At 39.6% G+C, this 15,584-nt stretch overlaps 1 protein-coding gene across 1 annotated transcript in view; it reads right to left on the bottom strand.

Moving 5' to 3' along the window:
* Window positions 1-2,055: 2,055 nt before the first annotated feature.
* Window positions 2,056-15,584, bottom strand: part of SYNPO2L (synaptopodin 2 like) — a 94,749-nt gene continuing 81,220 nt past the window's right edge. The window contains exon 4 of the mRNA XM_044298250.1: window positions 2,056-6,139. Within this exon, the coding sequence (XP_044154185.1) occupies window positions 3,897-6,139 (2,243 nt within the window). The 3' untranslated portion in view covers window positions 2,056-3,896. The remainder of the gene's footprint in view (window positions 6,140-15,584) is intronic.

The following is a 15,584-nucleotide window of genomic DNA, read 5'->3' as shown; positions in this document are numbered from 1 at the left end:
CCCCTCTGTATTAATATTATATATATATAATGCCCCTCTGTATAATTATTATATATAATGACCCCTCTGTAATATTAGGATATATAATGGACCCTCTGGATAATTATTATATATAATGGCCCCCTCTGTATTATTAGGATATATAATGGCCCATTATATATCCTAATATTACAGAGGGGTCATTATACAGAGTGGGGCATTATATATAATAATAATAACTAATATTAATAAAACTCTGCAGAGATGTGACGTGGCTGAAAGAAGGTGTCATGGCGGTCTTATCTCTGAATGAAGATGCTGAGGAAAGTCTACATCACAGGAGACGTCACTGGATGGATGAGGTATGTGGTGCTGTATTATACTGTATATTTTGTAGTGATGTATGTAATGTCCAAACACATATTTGTTATACGGTAGGGTTGGGGTTGGGGGGTGGATTGAGAATTTGGCGCATCCCTGCTGCATCCTGGCCCCAGACTTCAGGTCACACTGTGCGTGTTCTGAATTCTGGGGCCTTATACCCATCTACTACATCATCTGTACTTAGAGCGTTGTCACCATGTTATCTGTGGTGTTACATAGGACTGCTACATTAGCTGTAAAAGGGGCGTGTCCACAGGTTGGGATGGGGGGGGGGGGGCGCAATACATGGCTCGCCCCGGGTGCTGGCAACCCACGCTACGCCACTGCTCTGTTCACACTTCTGTGCAGGGGTCCCAATTGGGTTTCCATCAGCAATTACATTTTTTTTTTGGGCAAGAATTGTCCATAGCTGTATCCTTGCCATAGTAAATACCTTGATGGAACACAGGATTTTTTGGAATACACCATTATATATTTAAAAAGGTATTCAGCTATCCCTCCATTATAAACAGCAGCCACGACTTTTGTGTGAACAGTATTTTATTTACTTATCACATGGACAGAGGTGTAGCTAGGGGTTCAGCTTCTGTGGCCTGTGTAATCTCCCAATCTGAGAAACTCCACACCATGACCACTACCAAGTGCATTAAATAGCAACTGAATGATATTACCACCTTACTATTACTGAACAAAACACTGTACAAAGACCAATATTTCCACCACACAGTGAATATATCGTGGTAAGTATTTGAAAAAATGTTCTGCAGACCATCTAAGTAAATTCAATGCAGTAAAATCCAATGACTTAGTGTTCTCTGATTGGAGCATGTCACTTTTCCTGTCTTTTCCATTTCCGACCACCATGATGATTTTTTCCAACTATGGCTTTTAGATAAAACTAAACTTTGTAGACTTTACAGAGACTTCTTTGGCACACCACTTCCAACATCCACCCTAGCTTTACCCAAGCAACACAAATTCACCAACCCCATTCTACTAACACTCCAAATTATATGCCTGTGAAGGCCCCATCTGTCCCCCATTACTGTACCTACTGTTTGGCACAATGCCCCCAAATACTGTACTTCATAAATAATGAATATGTGAATTATAATGCACCCAGTGCCCGTATAATGCCCCAGATGGTTATAGTACACCGCACAATAAAGGTGTCATCTTTTGTAGCCTACAGAGAAACGGTGATTTTTTTAGTGCCCCACACTCAATTCCCACCCATAATAGCCTGCCAGCTGCAAATGCCCCGGAAATAGTATGCTAGCTACAGATACCAAAAAAAAATAGGGTTTACCAATCCTGCCTTCTTGGGCCACCCCTTGACCCTGCTAACTACACCTCTGATGTGGATAATTTTTATTTCTGAGCATTTTCACTTAATTTCAGACACAAAGTTGATATACTACCCCTTAAAGTACTGATATGGGGGTAGGGCAGTAAGGTGAAATGGAAATACATTTTTACTATTGCAATTTTATACGACTTTTACTATTTCCTATAGTTATTGTGTTACTGGAACTGTTGACTTCCAATGTCCTTTATTATATGTTCTTTAGAATTAAGCTGCATCTAGACACAAGAACTTTTAGAAATCAGATATCAGATACATCCATACTAGAGGTAAATAAAGAATATCTTGGTGTTAAATACTGGTGAAAAATGAAGATCTGCCATCAATACTTTTGGTGTGGTTTATTTTTACTAAGTATATCACTTCAAATAAATGATGCTTCAAAACTGTATTACAAAAGTGATTGTATACTATAAGATTTATAGTAACAATTTTTCTTTTACGTTATAATGGGACTTTCAAAGGCAATTAATACATTTACTTCAATACTACAACCGTGTACACAAATCCTAAAGAGAAGTTTTTGGGGGATAAAAAAAGTCAGCTTTTGTACACAAATTTCCACTACAAATTTTGTGAATAAAACACATACTTGTGCAGAAAATGTGTCATCTAGCCATGCTCACACTTTAGGAAAACAAAGAACATGCAGTTCTTATTCGTAAGTGTGGTTTATACCAAGTAAACGGTACACTTTTCAATATCACTAGATTTTAATTTACAGATGTGGTCGCGCTAAAAGGAATGGTTAACATGTAAGGCTACATTCACAGGAAAGGAAAAACAGCTGGCACACTGCAGTTTTCAAAACCATTAGAAGTCTATGGGATACTTACACTGCAGTTTTTATACTGACAGATGGACCAATTGAAATCAATTGGTCCATTTTTAAACTCCATTTAGACAGGAGTGCATTGGTCAAATGACCATTAAAAATGGGTAAAAGTGCATTCCAGGGGTTAAAAAACACCTCATTCTCTTGAACTCGAAGGAACATGTTCTATCAGATCCTGCTCCCCCTAGTGCAGAACGAGTGTTCCTGCTCGTTCAAGTAGATAAGGTGAATTTTGTTTTGTTTTTCAGACCAAAGAGGAATTTTTTTGCCTTCCTCTGGATCAACTTGAAGGATAACAGATGGAACTGGATGAACATATGTCTTTTTTCAGCCTTATAAACTATGTTACTATGTATATTAGGGCCACTATGGGGACATTATAGACACTGTGGGCACCACAGATACTGGGGCAATATGGTGGCTATTATTTATATTGGGGGCACCGTGGGGTATAAAATATATACTGAGGGTACTGCAGCGTTTGAGCTGTTCCCCCAAAAAATATGACATGCATCCTTTTTTTGTGGCCACACATACAAAATAGCCATTAAAACGGACAAGCAACCAGAGAATAAATGAATACATGAATGTAGAATGGCCATGAAAGACATTGTGTGCGTTTTCAATGGACATTTTTTTCTCACTGTCCTGGGAATGTAGCTTTAAGTAAACAATGACAAGAACATGTTAATTGACTTTTTAAATGGATTTGGCTTTTGTAGCGAGATGACACCGTGACATGTTATCACAGTTCTTTTTAGTATGGCTACATCTGTAGTTTAGTATATTATTTGTACATTGAAATAAGAAGATGCCCAATAATCCCAATAAGAGAAACTGCATGCATCCCATTTGTGTGGTTAAAGATTTAATTCTGCATCTGGATACATAGACGTCTGAGTAAAATGTCACCTCAAGTATATTAGTGGCACAATATAATACAGAGTCAACATACTTGGGTCTTTTAGTTGCACCAATAAACCACTATTGATACAATGTCCATCTTTGTTTGCCCCATATAGAGATGCTCATATCACATTATGTTACTTTCTGTATATTTCAAACCTTAAAAGAGTGTTGGTTTTAATTATTCAAATATATATTGCCTTATTTGAATATCTCTTTTTCTACTGCTCTTTCTTAAGCCATCAAGAGGCATGTCACTCTCTTTTTCCATATTGTAGTTCATTGTTTCTTACTCAAATTAATAAAGGTCTGGGGGAAATGAAAGGATGATAATTATGTTCTACACACAAATTAAAAAGCAGCTTTTAAAACAGAAATCACGAAAGCATTTTCCACAACTGGTGAATAATGTAGCTAGATTTCAGATCAGAAATGGACTTTGGCTGGTCTCCATACATTAGCCTGCATTCCTGTTTTGGCTGTGGAAAATTTTGGCTTTGGCACCTGGATTCTAGACATTGATGATCTAGGTGAGGTAAATGAGTTAGTAGGACTAAGGACTGATGATTCCCAATTCTTCTGTGGAACCTCCTGACCAGAAGCAGAAAAAGGTGCATGCCCAACATTGGTTGTCAGAGGCTGGCATGATACATCGTTTCTCCAAACTGGCTCTCCAAGTGTTGTTGCAGATCTAGGAGTTAACACTGTAGGAGTCATGTTGACTGAAGAAGACATTGGAGTAGGAGTTGAGAAGCGCTTAATCTCATGAGCTCTCGCAGTTTTCACAGGAACTTGTCTAGTTTGAGTAGAATTAATTTTTTGAGAATCCTGGTTATCAGAAGAATCCCCAAAGCAGAACATGGCTGAATTTAGCTGGTAAGGCTGGTGGCGCATAAAATCTATAGCTTGCATTCGTGGCTTTCCAGTGGCTCCTTTTTTAACTTTGCTATCTGCTTTAGCACCTTGAGATTTTGATGCAGCTAATGGACAGAATGGAGAAACCAGTGGATTATATCCTATTGGAGGTGGTGCACGAATATTAGGTGAATATTTCCAAAATGAGGGAAGAGATGGTGTTGGTGAAGGTGTTCTTGGCCTTGAGTTAGGCCTGGAGCTAGATCTGTTATCTGAGTCAACAACAAATTTGTCCATACGACTTTGTCGCTTTGCAAACAGCTCTGCTCCTTTACCCTTCAACTGATGCAGCTCTTGGCTTCCATTAACAAGTTGTTCTGATGATTTAAAATTAGGTTTTGGAGCCACAGGAGGAGGAACTTTAAATTTTCGTGCTGAAGATTGCATAAAATTGCATGCTTCAGCTCCTAAGCTGAGGAAGTCTTCTTCTGGGCCAGATTCAAAACCTGCTCCATGTTGCTCCTGTTTTGGTTTCTCATCTATATTCTTTACCATTGACAGCAGTTCTGGGTTTGGCAAACACTTCTTCTCCTCCTTTTTAGCAAACATCTGTTTTCTGCTGCCTCTCCTTCGAGCTTCATTTAGGATGCCAGTACGTCCTATAGGTACAGAGATCCTCTGTTCTCTTGAATTCACAGACTCTGGTGACTGGTTTACTTGAGTAACTGGTGATATATACAAAGGTGTAGTGGGTGCTGGGCTGATAAATTGTGACACTGTAGATGTTGATGGAGTCACTGGTGTAGACTCCAATATATTTGGCTGGGAAGAAACAGTAAGAGGACCAGATGGACGAGAGGGACATGAAAGATATATGGAAGCAGTAGTAGTCCGTGGTGTTGTTGGAGCTGCAAGATTTTCTTTTTGATTTCCATGGTATTGGGTTGCAGGTGAAGACACCACCTTCCCAGGTGCTGGGATATAAAGGGATGCAACAGAACTTACAGGAGCCTTTTGTGGACTAGCAGGTATATCAGTTGTAAAAGGGGTGAATGGAGATGGAGCCACATTTTGCACAGAAAAGCTTTCAATTTTTTTGGGTGGGGAGGGCTTGAATACAACTGACGAAGCCATTGTCCGCTGTTCAACTTGACCTGGAGTAAATGGTCTTGCAGACCTGTTGAAGATGACATTTCCAGGAGCATTTGGATCTTGAGAATGAGCCGGAGTTAGTGAAATTTGTGTGGTTGTTACCTTGGTATTTTCTGAGCCCTCTATCTCTTGGCTTTTATCATAATTTACTGTGTGAATAACATTTCCATTAGCAACTGATTTCCGAGGAGGAGCAATTGGAGTTTTAGGATGCTCTGTGAGATTTTGTGAGGGAGATTTGTCAGCCATCTGTTCAGATTTCTGCCTCTGTAATTCAAACATTGCTGCTCCCTTTCCAGATGCCTCACTCAGACCTTTCTCTTCTTGTGTTTCATGTTCCATTTTGGGCTTTTCAATATCCATATAGGTGCTGTCCCAGTCTGAATTATTTGTTAAGCTACGGGCATCAGAGAATCCCTCTTCATCAAATTCTGATTCACTTGTAGGAAGGACTCCGTCTTCGTCTTCGTTATAGCGATCTTCGTCTACACTTCCGTAACTCACAAGTGTATATTTTTTTGCTCTCTGTCGTCTCTTCTTAAACATAAGAACACCTTTTGAGTGGGGATTAGGAGCATCAGTTAACAGAGATGCAATTGTTCTACATTTGGTTCTAGCTTCCTTCACGTTTTTCTCCTGCACACTCTCACTGCGATGAAGTTCTGCAAAAAGAAAAAAGAAATAAAACTTGACAATCATAGCATTGGATTGTATGTATTTTAGTAGCATTTATACAAATTTTGTAAGAATTTAAGAACATACTTTAATACCTACTATATGATTGAGACATTGAAGATTTGGTAAATGGCTATGGTTTGGCTTATTGCACTTTTTTGTACAACACCATTATCACTTTCTGCTATTCAAATGGCCTTCTGCAACTGTCAGTACATTACATAACTGACATTACTAAAAGGGAGCTAAATGTTTTTATATCATATTATGAAGAGCAATGCAATAATCATTTTTGACATATGGTCAACTAGGATTTTGCATATCATCATTTATGTTGATTAAAGTATACTCAGTACTGAGCAGATTAAATTCATATCTTATGTTGTATAATCTTACATATTCCAATAATAATTCTGTTACACATTTGTTCTTCTACTGCCTGGAAAATAACCTGCATGGCACATCTTGTGGGAATGTAAAAATATAAACTTTCAATAAAATCTTTTGGCAATGTTCAACTGGACAGCAAGGAGAGATTATCCATTAAAAAAAAACTTTTGGGAAAATTGCTACAATTGACAGTTTGCAGATTTAAGAATAGAAAAATCATGGTCAAAACAACTATGATGTATAAAAAAGAAATGCCTGCATCTGTAGAAATGCTGATATAATGCATTAATATATATTATTATAGCTTCATAGAGAACAAACATGTATCAAAAATAGCAAGCACATTAAAGTTCAAAAATTGAATATTCGATGGGGGAATTTATTAAGTCTTGTGCTTTAGAATTCTGGATTCAAAAAGTCATAAAATAGGGCTTTTCAACTTATGTAGGTTACGTGCGCAAAAAGTTGGTGACCACTTTCTCCAGTTTTGAAAGTAAATGTGGTTTGCTATGTCAATTAGTTTTGCGACAGATTTATCACTACAACTTTCTAATAAGTCGTAGAAACAAAACTCACAAAATCACTCCATTAGGGGGTGATGTATAAAAACCAGAATAGCACTTTCAGACAAAAGAGGAGCCAAGTTTAACAAACAACATTTAATAAAATTGATGCAAAGTATGCCAAAACTGAGTCAATCAAAACTGACTTCAAATATTACTCTCATGGTGAATCCCCCTATATTTTACTACAGTATTACACTTTGTGTATTGGTCTTAAGTGTTTGTTAGAATAAATGTTAGCTAGTTGCTGCCTCTAATTATAATAACCTTCATAGTGAGAACAAATCTCCAACATTTTGTAGCTTACTTTTATCAAGGATTTGAATTACTGATGAGCAAAATAAAGTATCCAGGGACGTGTTAATATCAGCTAAGCTGGTCTGTCCACTTTACATACACTTGTCATAAAAAGCTCTTCAGAATGTCAGGCTGATCATTTATCACTGACACGCATACACGCAGTACAGAACAGGTCATGCCAAAACCCAAAAAAACAAGATGTCTTGGTTTGAAGTGATATGAAATCATACAGGATTCCTTATAGACTATGTAGACAAATTAATAGATAGAAGAATACATGCTATTTGTTACTAGTAGATGTGAATTACCTGCATAGAGATTATCTGTGCTGTGGTAGGAAGATACCGGTGAATCAGGCATGACACATGCACCATTAGAGTCACAATGTTCCATATAGAGAAGACAAGGGACAAATGTTCTCCAAGCTGGAGCCAAACCAAAGTAGGGAAATCTTTCCAGCAGCCTGCTGCCCTTTCTACAAGCCTTTTTAAGTCCCCACTTTTGTCTCCCCTGGCATAGCTGCTGGATTCACTGGCTCACTCAGAAGCTGATGAGATCATAGAGTCTATTTTTATGTGCCCGGGCTTATCACTGGACCAAGCTATGGACATTGTCACCTGTCACTTCAGCTATTTTCCTTCTTGCCTGTGGTTGAGTTAGAAAGAAATATTTTCAGCCAGCCACCATTTTTCATACCCCATACCCCAAGCGCTTACATGAGTGTGAAACAATGATATGTATTCCAGTCTGGAAACATGAGGTCAATGCACTTAAAATACCTCTGTTATCCATAGAGATCCCAATAGAAGAATACTCCACTTGGCTTGCTCATACATACCAGAAAAAACTGTTAGGAATATAGTTACTACTCAAAGGGCATCTCAAATTGAGATTTAGTCTACAAATTAGACAATAAGTGTATTTAATTGTATGCATTTGTAAATGTAGCATACTATAGTGTAAAAACCACAAAAGAAAAATCCAACATGCAACAGTGGCCAAAAGTCAAGGTTAGCCCAGCAGAGCCAGTCCCCCTATATAACTCTGTAATCAACATACAGCCACACAGTCACCCCTAACCCCACTCTATCTGTAAGTACAGGGCAGGAAGAGGAAGCTGTATATTATCCAATTGGATACTAGTAGAAAACATCTTCTTTAACCCAAACCACCAAGGATTCTAGTAGTTACTTTTTTTTTGAAGGACCATCAGACCTTTGACAACTACTATAACCATGGGACATGTTACATTTTTTGGCGGAACAGACATACAGAAACATGCACATTTCCGCTTTTTTGCAACCCCATTTAATTGAATGGTTCCGCATACTGGCCACAAAAAAAAGGAGGACACGGAAAAAAATACATTTGGGTGCATGAGTCCTTATTAAAAAAAATTTTTATCATGTCTGACAGAAGGAAAACTTTTCCTGAAGGTGCTGGTAGCCATTCCTTCTCCTTACAGAGGATTATCATCTTGTGGTTTTGCAACAGCCTTAGCAGTAGAGTGCATGGGCCAACCATATGTGGAATATACCACAGATGAGTCTAAGTTTTCTGTCTTAAGTGTTTAGTGGTGATATAGGTATCAAGTTGCAGAATAATTATTTTACCATATATTCTTTCTTCCCCTTATGGAAAGAAGAATATTATTGATTAGATCATGGTGTTTATTTTGAGGATTTCATGTACAGCAAAACCACCCCTTGTGACATTCCACCGTCCTAACTGACCATTTGTGGCAACTACTTATCATTATCTGAATGAATGGTAAAGTCTTTAGTCAATAAATACCAGTATTCTGATAAGAGTTATAGTAAAGGCCCTATTACACAGGCAGATTACTGTAAAATTGATCGCTAACGAGCATTTGCATCACTGGTTGTTAGCGATCATCTGGCAGTGTAGACGCCAATTACCCGATGAATCAGCAAATGCTTGTTTATCTGGTAATTGGGATATTTTAACATGTTACAAAATCTTGCTTTGCCGACGACAGATCACGTAGTCTAATAGGCGCTCTGCTGCCAGCAAACAATGAGACAATACCGAGGAGGAGATCGATGCATGTAATAGCAGCAGTCTCCTCCTCTACTGAGCAGGCAAATGCCGGACAGTTAATGCTTCCCTCCCAACAATCGTCTGCTCTATCTGCCTGTGTAATACGGCCTTAAGGATAAATTCTTCTGTCCCCCCTATGTTTCAGGTACTTATCGTATCCAAAAAAGGTAAAATAACAACCAAGTACATGTCTGAGTTTTTTGGCAGGACAGTGCACATTTGACAACATGATTACCATGTGCTGCAGCTGATTAACATTCAAATAATGGTCCACTACTGCAGATGACATATCATAAGACCCATCTATTGAAAAAAAGGGGGTTTCTAGGAGTAAACTATTGATGACCTTTCCTTAGGATAGGCCATCAATATCAGATCTGTGGTGTTTGACACTCAGAATCCCCAACGATCAGCTGCGGATAGGTCATCAGTATCTGCAGCCCGAAAAACCTCATTTAGTTACTAATACTCATTTAAGAAAATTCAGCCATTGGTTTAAGCAAATCATTATCTGTAAATTGTACACAGAAGATCATGTAAATTGACCAAAGGGTTAGGGTTTTGTCCAAGATTTTTAATTATGTTAAAAAAAAAAACTTTAATTCACTTGCGTAACTATAAGCGAGCAGCGGACGCCGTTGAGACCAGGCTCCTAAGCCAGGGGGACCCAGATCGTCCCCCTTGGCAGTGGTGCATTATATTTTCCTTTATAAGATACAGTGCATCTTATTTATTTTACAGTCTGATATGGGGGATCTGAGAGGTCTAATAAGGGTCTGATTGGGGGTCTGGAGGTCTAATGGGGGTCTGATTGGGGATCAGGAGATCTTATGTGGGTCAGAAATGGGGGTTTGAGGTCTAGTGGGGGTCTAAAGGTCTAATGGGGTCTGGAGGTCTGGTCTAAGGTCTAATTGGGGTCTGGAGGTTTGGTCTGAGGTCTGATATGGGGGTCTGGAGGTCTGATATGAGGCTCTTTAGATCTAATGGGGATCTTATTGGGGTCTAAAGGTCTAATAGGTGTCTGATTGGGGGTCTGGGGGTCTAATTGGTGTCTGATTAGGGGTCTGGAGGTGATATGGAGATCCTATGTGGGTCAGATATGGGGGTTTGATGTCTAGTGGGGGTCTGAAGATCTAATGGGATCTGGAGGTATGGTCCAATGTCTAATGGGAGGTCTGGTCTGAGGTCTGATGTGGGGGTCTGGAGGTCTGGTCTAAGGTCTAATTTGGGTCTGGAGGTTTGGCCCGAGGTCTGATATGGGGGTCTGGAGGTCTTATATGAGGATCTGTAGGTCTAATGTGGATCTTATTTGGGGTCTAGAGGTCCAATAGGCATCTGATTGGGGGTATGGAAGTCTAATGAGGGTCAGATATGGGGGTTTGGAGATCTAGTGGGGGTCTGAAGGTCTGGAGGTCTGGTCTGAGGTCTAATGGGGGTGTGGAGGTCTGATATGAAGATCTGGAGGTCTAATGTGGGTGTGGAGGTCAAATAAGGGTACTTGGGTACATATAGGTCTAAAGGGGGTCTGGTCTAAGATGGGGGGGTCTCAGCTGGGGTTTTATATTGGGGTCTGATCTGAAAGGTAAGGGGGTATTTTTTTGGACTGGCGCGCAATATAAATAGGTGTTTTTGTACTGGCGCACTATCTGTGTGGTACCAGTATTTTAAGGGGGACTGTTTCTGCAGGATAGTATTGGGGGTGGCAGGATGGGGTGTTCAGAAGGTGGGGAGGAGGATGGAAAAGTAGGCAACTAAGATGTCTGTTTGTTAAACTCTGCAAAGATGAGACACTGCTAAAATAAATCATCATGGTGGTCTGGTCTGAAAGGAGAAGATGAGGAAAGAGAATATCTACATCAGAGGAGATGTCACTGGATATAAGAGGTATGTGATGCTGTCTTACCCTGTATGTTCTCTAGCGCTGTATATAACGTTTTTTAAGTATGTCTTTAAAGGGGTTGTCTACTTTTTTTTCATATGAGCACTGCCTTCTATGCTCTGTTTACCTGCTCATCACTGCAATTGCAGCGGCGAGCAGGTAAACAGAGCAGAAAAAGCAGCTTTCATATGAGCGCTGGCCTCTCTTCAAACAGCTGATCGAAGTGGGTGCCAGGAGACCCCCGCCGATCTGATATTGATCATCAGTAGTAAAAAGAAGACAACCCCCAACAGTAGGACTGGAGGGAATGGGTTAGGTTGAGAATTTGGCAGCAGAAAGGCTAGGTGAACCCCTGTCCCTTGTCACAAAGCACTGAGGGAAGGTGGGGGGAGCGGGGGGGCCCAAGCTGAACTATTGCACCAGGGCCCATGAGCCTTTAACTATGCCCCTGCTTTAAAAAACTCTAAAACCTACAGAAGTTATTTTTCTGTTCACATAGCCGCATGGGGCTTGTTTTTTTTACAGGACAAATTGCACTTTCTTATTAATGTTGCATATGATGTAGTAGGGAGCTAAAAACAAATTCCACCAAAAAAAGAACACAATTTGTGGGTTTTGTTTTTACAGCATTCCCTGTGTGGTAAAATTGACCTATTACTTTTATTCTCCAGCTCAGTACGATTATGGCAATTTTTGTGTTTTAATACTGAAAAAAAAATCTTAAAAAAAAAGATTTTTCTTTTCATGCCATATTCTGACCTTTTTGGGGGGATGATCTGTTGAAGCAAAAAAAAAAAAAAAAAAAAGGAGATTTGGCCATTTTAACTTTTTTTTCTGTTTTGCCATTTGCCATAATGGATAAATATTTTTATATTTTAATAGCATGAGCATTTATACACACAGCGATGCCCATGATTTGTCTTCTTTTCATTGCTTATGTATTTTTATTTTCATTTTAGGGAAAGTGAGGTGATTCGAATCTTTATAATTTTTAAATTTGCTTTGTATATTTTTAAAACCTTTATTTTTTATTATTTTATACTTCTGTATAGTTCCCATAGGGAGGCATAACAATAAATCAACAGATTACTTCTGCATTACAATGCACTAGCATTGGAGTCTATGAGAAATACACTATGGGGCAGATTTTTCAAAGGGTTGATAGTAGAACTGCCTTAGTTGCTCATAGCAACCAATCAGATTCACCCTTTTATTTTTCAAAGGAGTTGTGAAAAATTAAAAGTGGAATCTAATTGGTTGCTATGAGCAACTAAGCCAGTTCTAATTTACACCAGTTTGATAAATCTCCCCCTATGTTCCTATTGAGCCCTGCCACTGCACTTGCTCCTCCTGCTTCCCCTGCCAGCTCCTCCTTCTCTTTGATTGATAGCGCCAGTTTCTGCATAGTCATTTCCCCTGACCCTGTCATTGAAGTAGGAAGGGGCCAGCAGAGGAAGCAGGAGAAGCTAGGGTGCAGAGAATGGCTTGGGGCCACCCTCAGTGCACTTAACTACTCATTTGCATATGGATTAAAAGTAATTTTTCTCCATCATGAAATCATGGATTACTCAGTGAAGGTTATCATGTCATTCATTTGAGCTAATCCTACACAGCATTGTGTCTGGTTTAACCGTGAATTTCCTTATGAAAGATTACCTTTAAAGGATAACTGTCATTTTTTATTTTATTTGCTAGTTTATTAGCGCTAGGCATGTATACCTGAGTTAGTCTGTCAATGATTGTCAAAAGATCTGTAATTACCTTATAATAACAGCTTGCATTAATGTCCCCTGTCCCTTTCCACCGCTCCTTTAAAAGACCATTACAGAGGGGCGGTCCTTCACACTGAATGCCTGTGTTAGGCTTCAGAGTGAGGAGGCGTGTCTCTCAGTAATCCAATCTGATTGGCTGGAAGGGAGCTGCTGGCTACAGCAAGTTTGTATGTGACCTGAGGGAATGCAGTTTTGGTCTCAGAGAACTGGCAGGAGGAGCCATCTTGAGAAGATTCTCATAATGTAGGATTCAAAACAGCGGTAACTATGGGAAAACTCAAGGAAAACTGTGGTAAGTGAAGAAACTAAAGATTGCTTTATGCATAATGCCTGAAAGTCAAAAGTTCAAAACGTTGTTACCCTTCTGCTCGTCAGAGGTGACATTTACATTTTTAAAGGTAACAAAGTCCCCTTCCATGACTGGCATCAACTATATTTTTGTGAAGCCCATAATCTTTCAGCTGTCTTTTCATACCTCTCGTATCTGTATTTATTACAGAGCAAACTGTCATTAATACTTCTATCATCATATATGAAACAGTGGTGAAGCTTTAATCACTGCACCAAAGGGAAGAATAATGCAAGGGCAGAACGCTTATCCTGGAACGTCTACTGTTATAATAAAAGTGAATTGCTCCTATCATTTACAATGTTACAACAAGGTCATAGGCACTTTGCTGTAGCATGGGTCTGTCACTTGAGTTATCACAGGGCTGGTACAAAGCTCATTCATCTGGGGTGGAGCACTTGCTCCACTCCATATTGTTTTCTAAGCCGTTCAGGAGGGCATAATAAGGCATATGGACAGGGGTTGTCTTTATAAGATCTACTATTGTAATTTGGGAGGGTTTTGAGGTCCACTTGAATGTCGATGTCGGAATTACAGAGCACCGTCAACATTCTAATGAACAGCATTCATCAATGCAGTGATGATCCCACAGACTTTAAGGGCTCATGCACTCGAATGTGTGCTGGGCGGGTCCATGCTGCGGACCGCAAATTGCAGTCCGCAATGCACGGGCACCGACTTTAGGGCCACCATATGCTGGATGCAGGACCCATTCAGTTCAATTGAACCCGTGATCCGCACCACAAAAAAGTAGTACAGAGGTTCAGACAGAAAACCCACAGAAGTACTCCGTAGTGCTTCTGTGGGGTTCCATGTCTCTGTTCTGCACCGACCTTCCAGATTGCGGACCCGTTTAAGTGAATGGGTCTGCATCCATGATGCGGTGCCCAAATGGTTGGTGCCCATATATTGCAAACCCACCCAGAGCTATTTAAACATCAACCATGATAGCAGTTTGCGATAGAGCATCCCATGGTTCAATACATAAAATATAATGGATAGCATTTACCACCTCTGGGAATGCGTCCAAACTTGGGCTCTTTCTTTCCCAATCAAAACACTCCACGTAACACTTTTTGAAGAAAAGACGGACCAACTCTGCGGCGGTTTTACTTGCAAACGTTCATTTTATACTCTTTCAAAATGTACAAAAATAACTTATATATAATCTGAAGGGACAAGTCACAAAGTGCAAAAAGTCCATAAGTGATTTAAAGTGCATTCAGAGTCCCAGATGGTATTACCTAGAGACTCCATCTAATGGAGGGGATTGGCATGCAAAATGCGCTCGAAGCTACATTTCAGGGGAACCCCACCGTCTTTTTCGCCGCTGTTCCCTGAAACGTAGCCTCATGCGTGCTTCTTGTGCTAATCCCCTCCATAGATGGCGTCTTTAGGTTATACCCTCTGGGACTTTAAATGCACTTTATTGACTTATGGACTTACTGCAGTTTGTGACTTGTCCTTTTGGATGATATGTAAATCATTTTTGTATGTTTCTAAAGAAGATAAAATGAATATTTGAAAGCTAAATCGTGTGCCTATGATGTATCTTTTCTTCAAAAAGTGTTATATAGAGAGTCCCATAGTCTCACTGCTCTTACAGTAAAGAATCCCATTCTGTACTGACTGTGAACTCTTCCTCTCATAGTTTTCTAATAGGTTTCATCTTCAAAGGAGAAGAAACACTGCATACAAACCTGTAGTTTATACATGTGGTGTCCTTACATTTTTTCCATAGACACCATTATAGCAACATTTCCTAAAGCTGCTTTTGTAGGAAAAAAACACAGATATTGTATATAATGTACATTTTATTTTGTATACTTTTTATAATAAAGCAGCAGTATAGCATCTGCTTGGAAAAATAGAGCACGTTGTATTCTTGTCCGTTTTGCAGGACTGACTGCAGGACGTGCAGAAGGGAAAATGTGGGAAGCACGCGGACGGTATCTGTGTTTTGCAGACTGCAAAAACGGATACAGTCATGTGCATTAAGGCTAAAAGAGGAGGGTCCCTAGCAGGAGACTCCTTTATATGACAATTAAATGCTCTAATAGGGACCACAAATAGAGATGTTCTAAAACAGGCAACCCTTTTAACCAACCTCCGACTATA

This window comes from Bufo gargarizans, chromosome 6 (genome assembly GCF_014858855.1).
Source record: "Bufo gargarizans isolate SCDJY-AF-19 chromosome 6, ASM1485885v1, whole genome shotgun sequence".
NCBI lineage: Eukaryota > Metazoa > Chordata > Amphibia > Anura > Bufonidae > Bufo > Bufo gargarizans.
The sequence above is the reverse complement of the archived record's forward strand: the minus strand, read 5'-3'. Positions and strand labels throughout refer to the sequence as shown.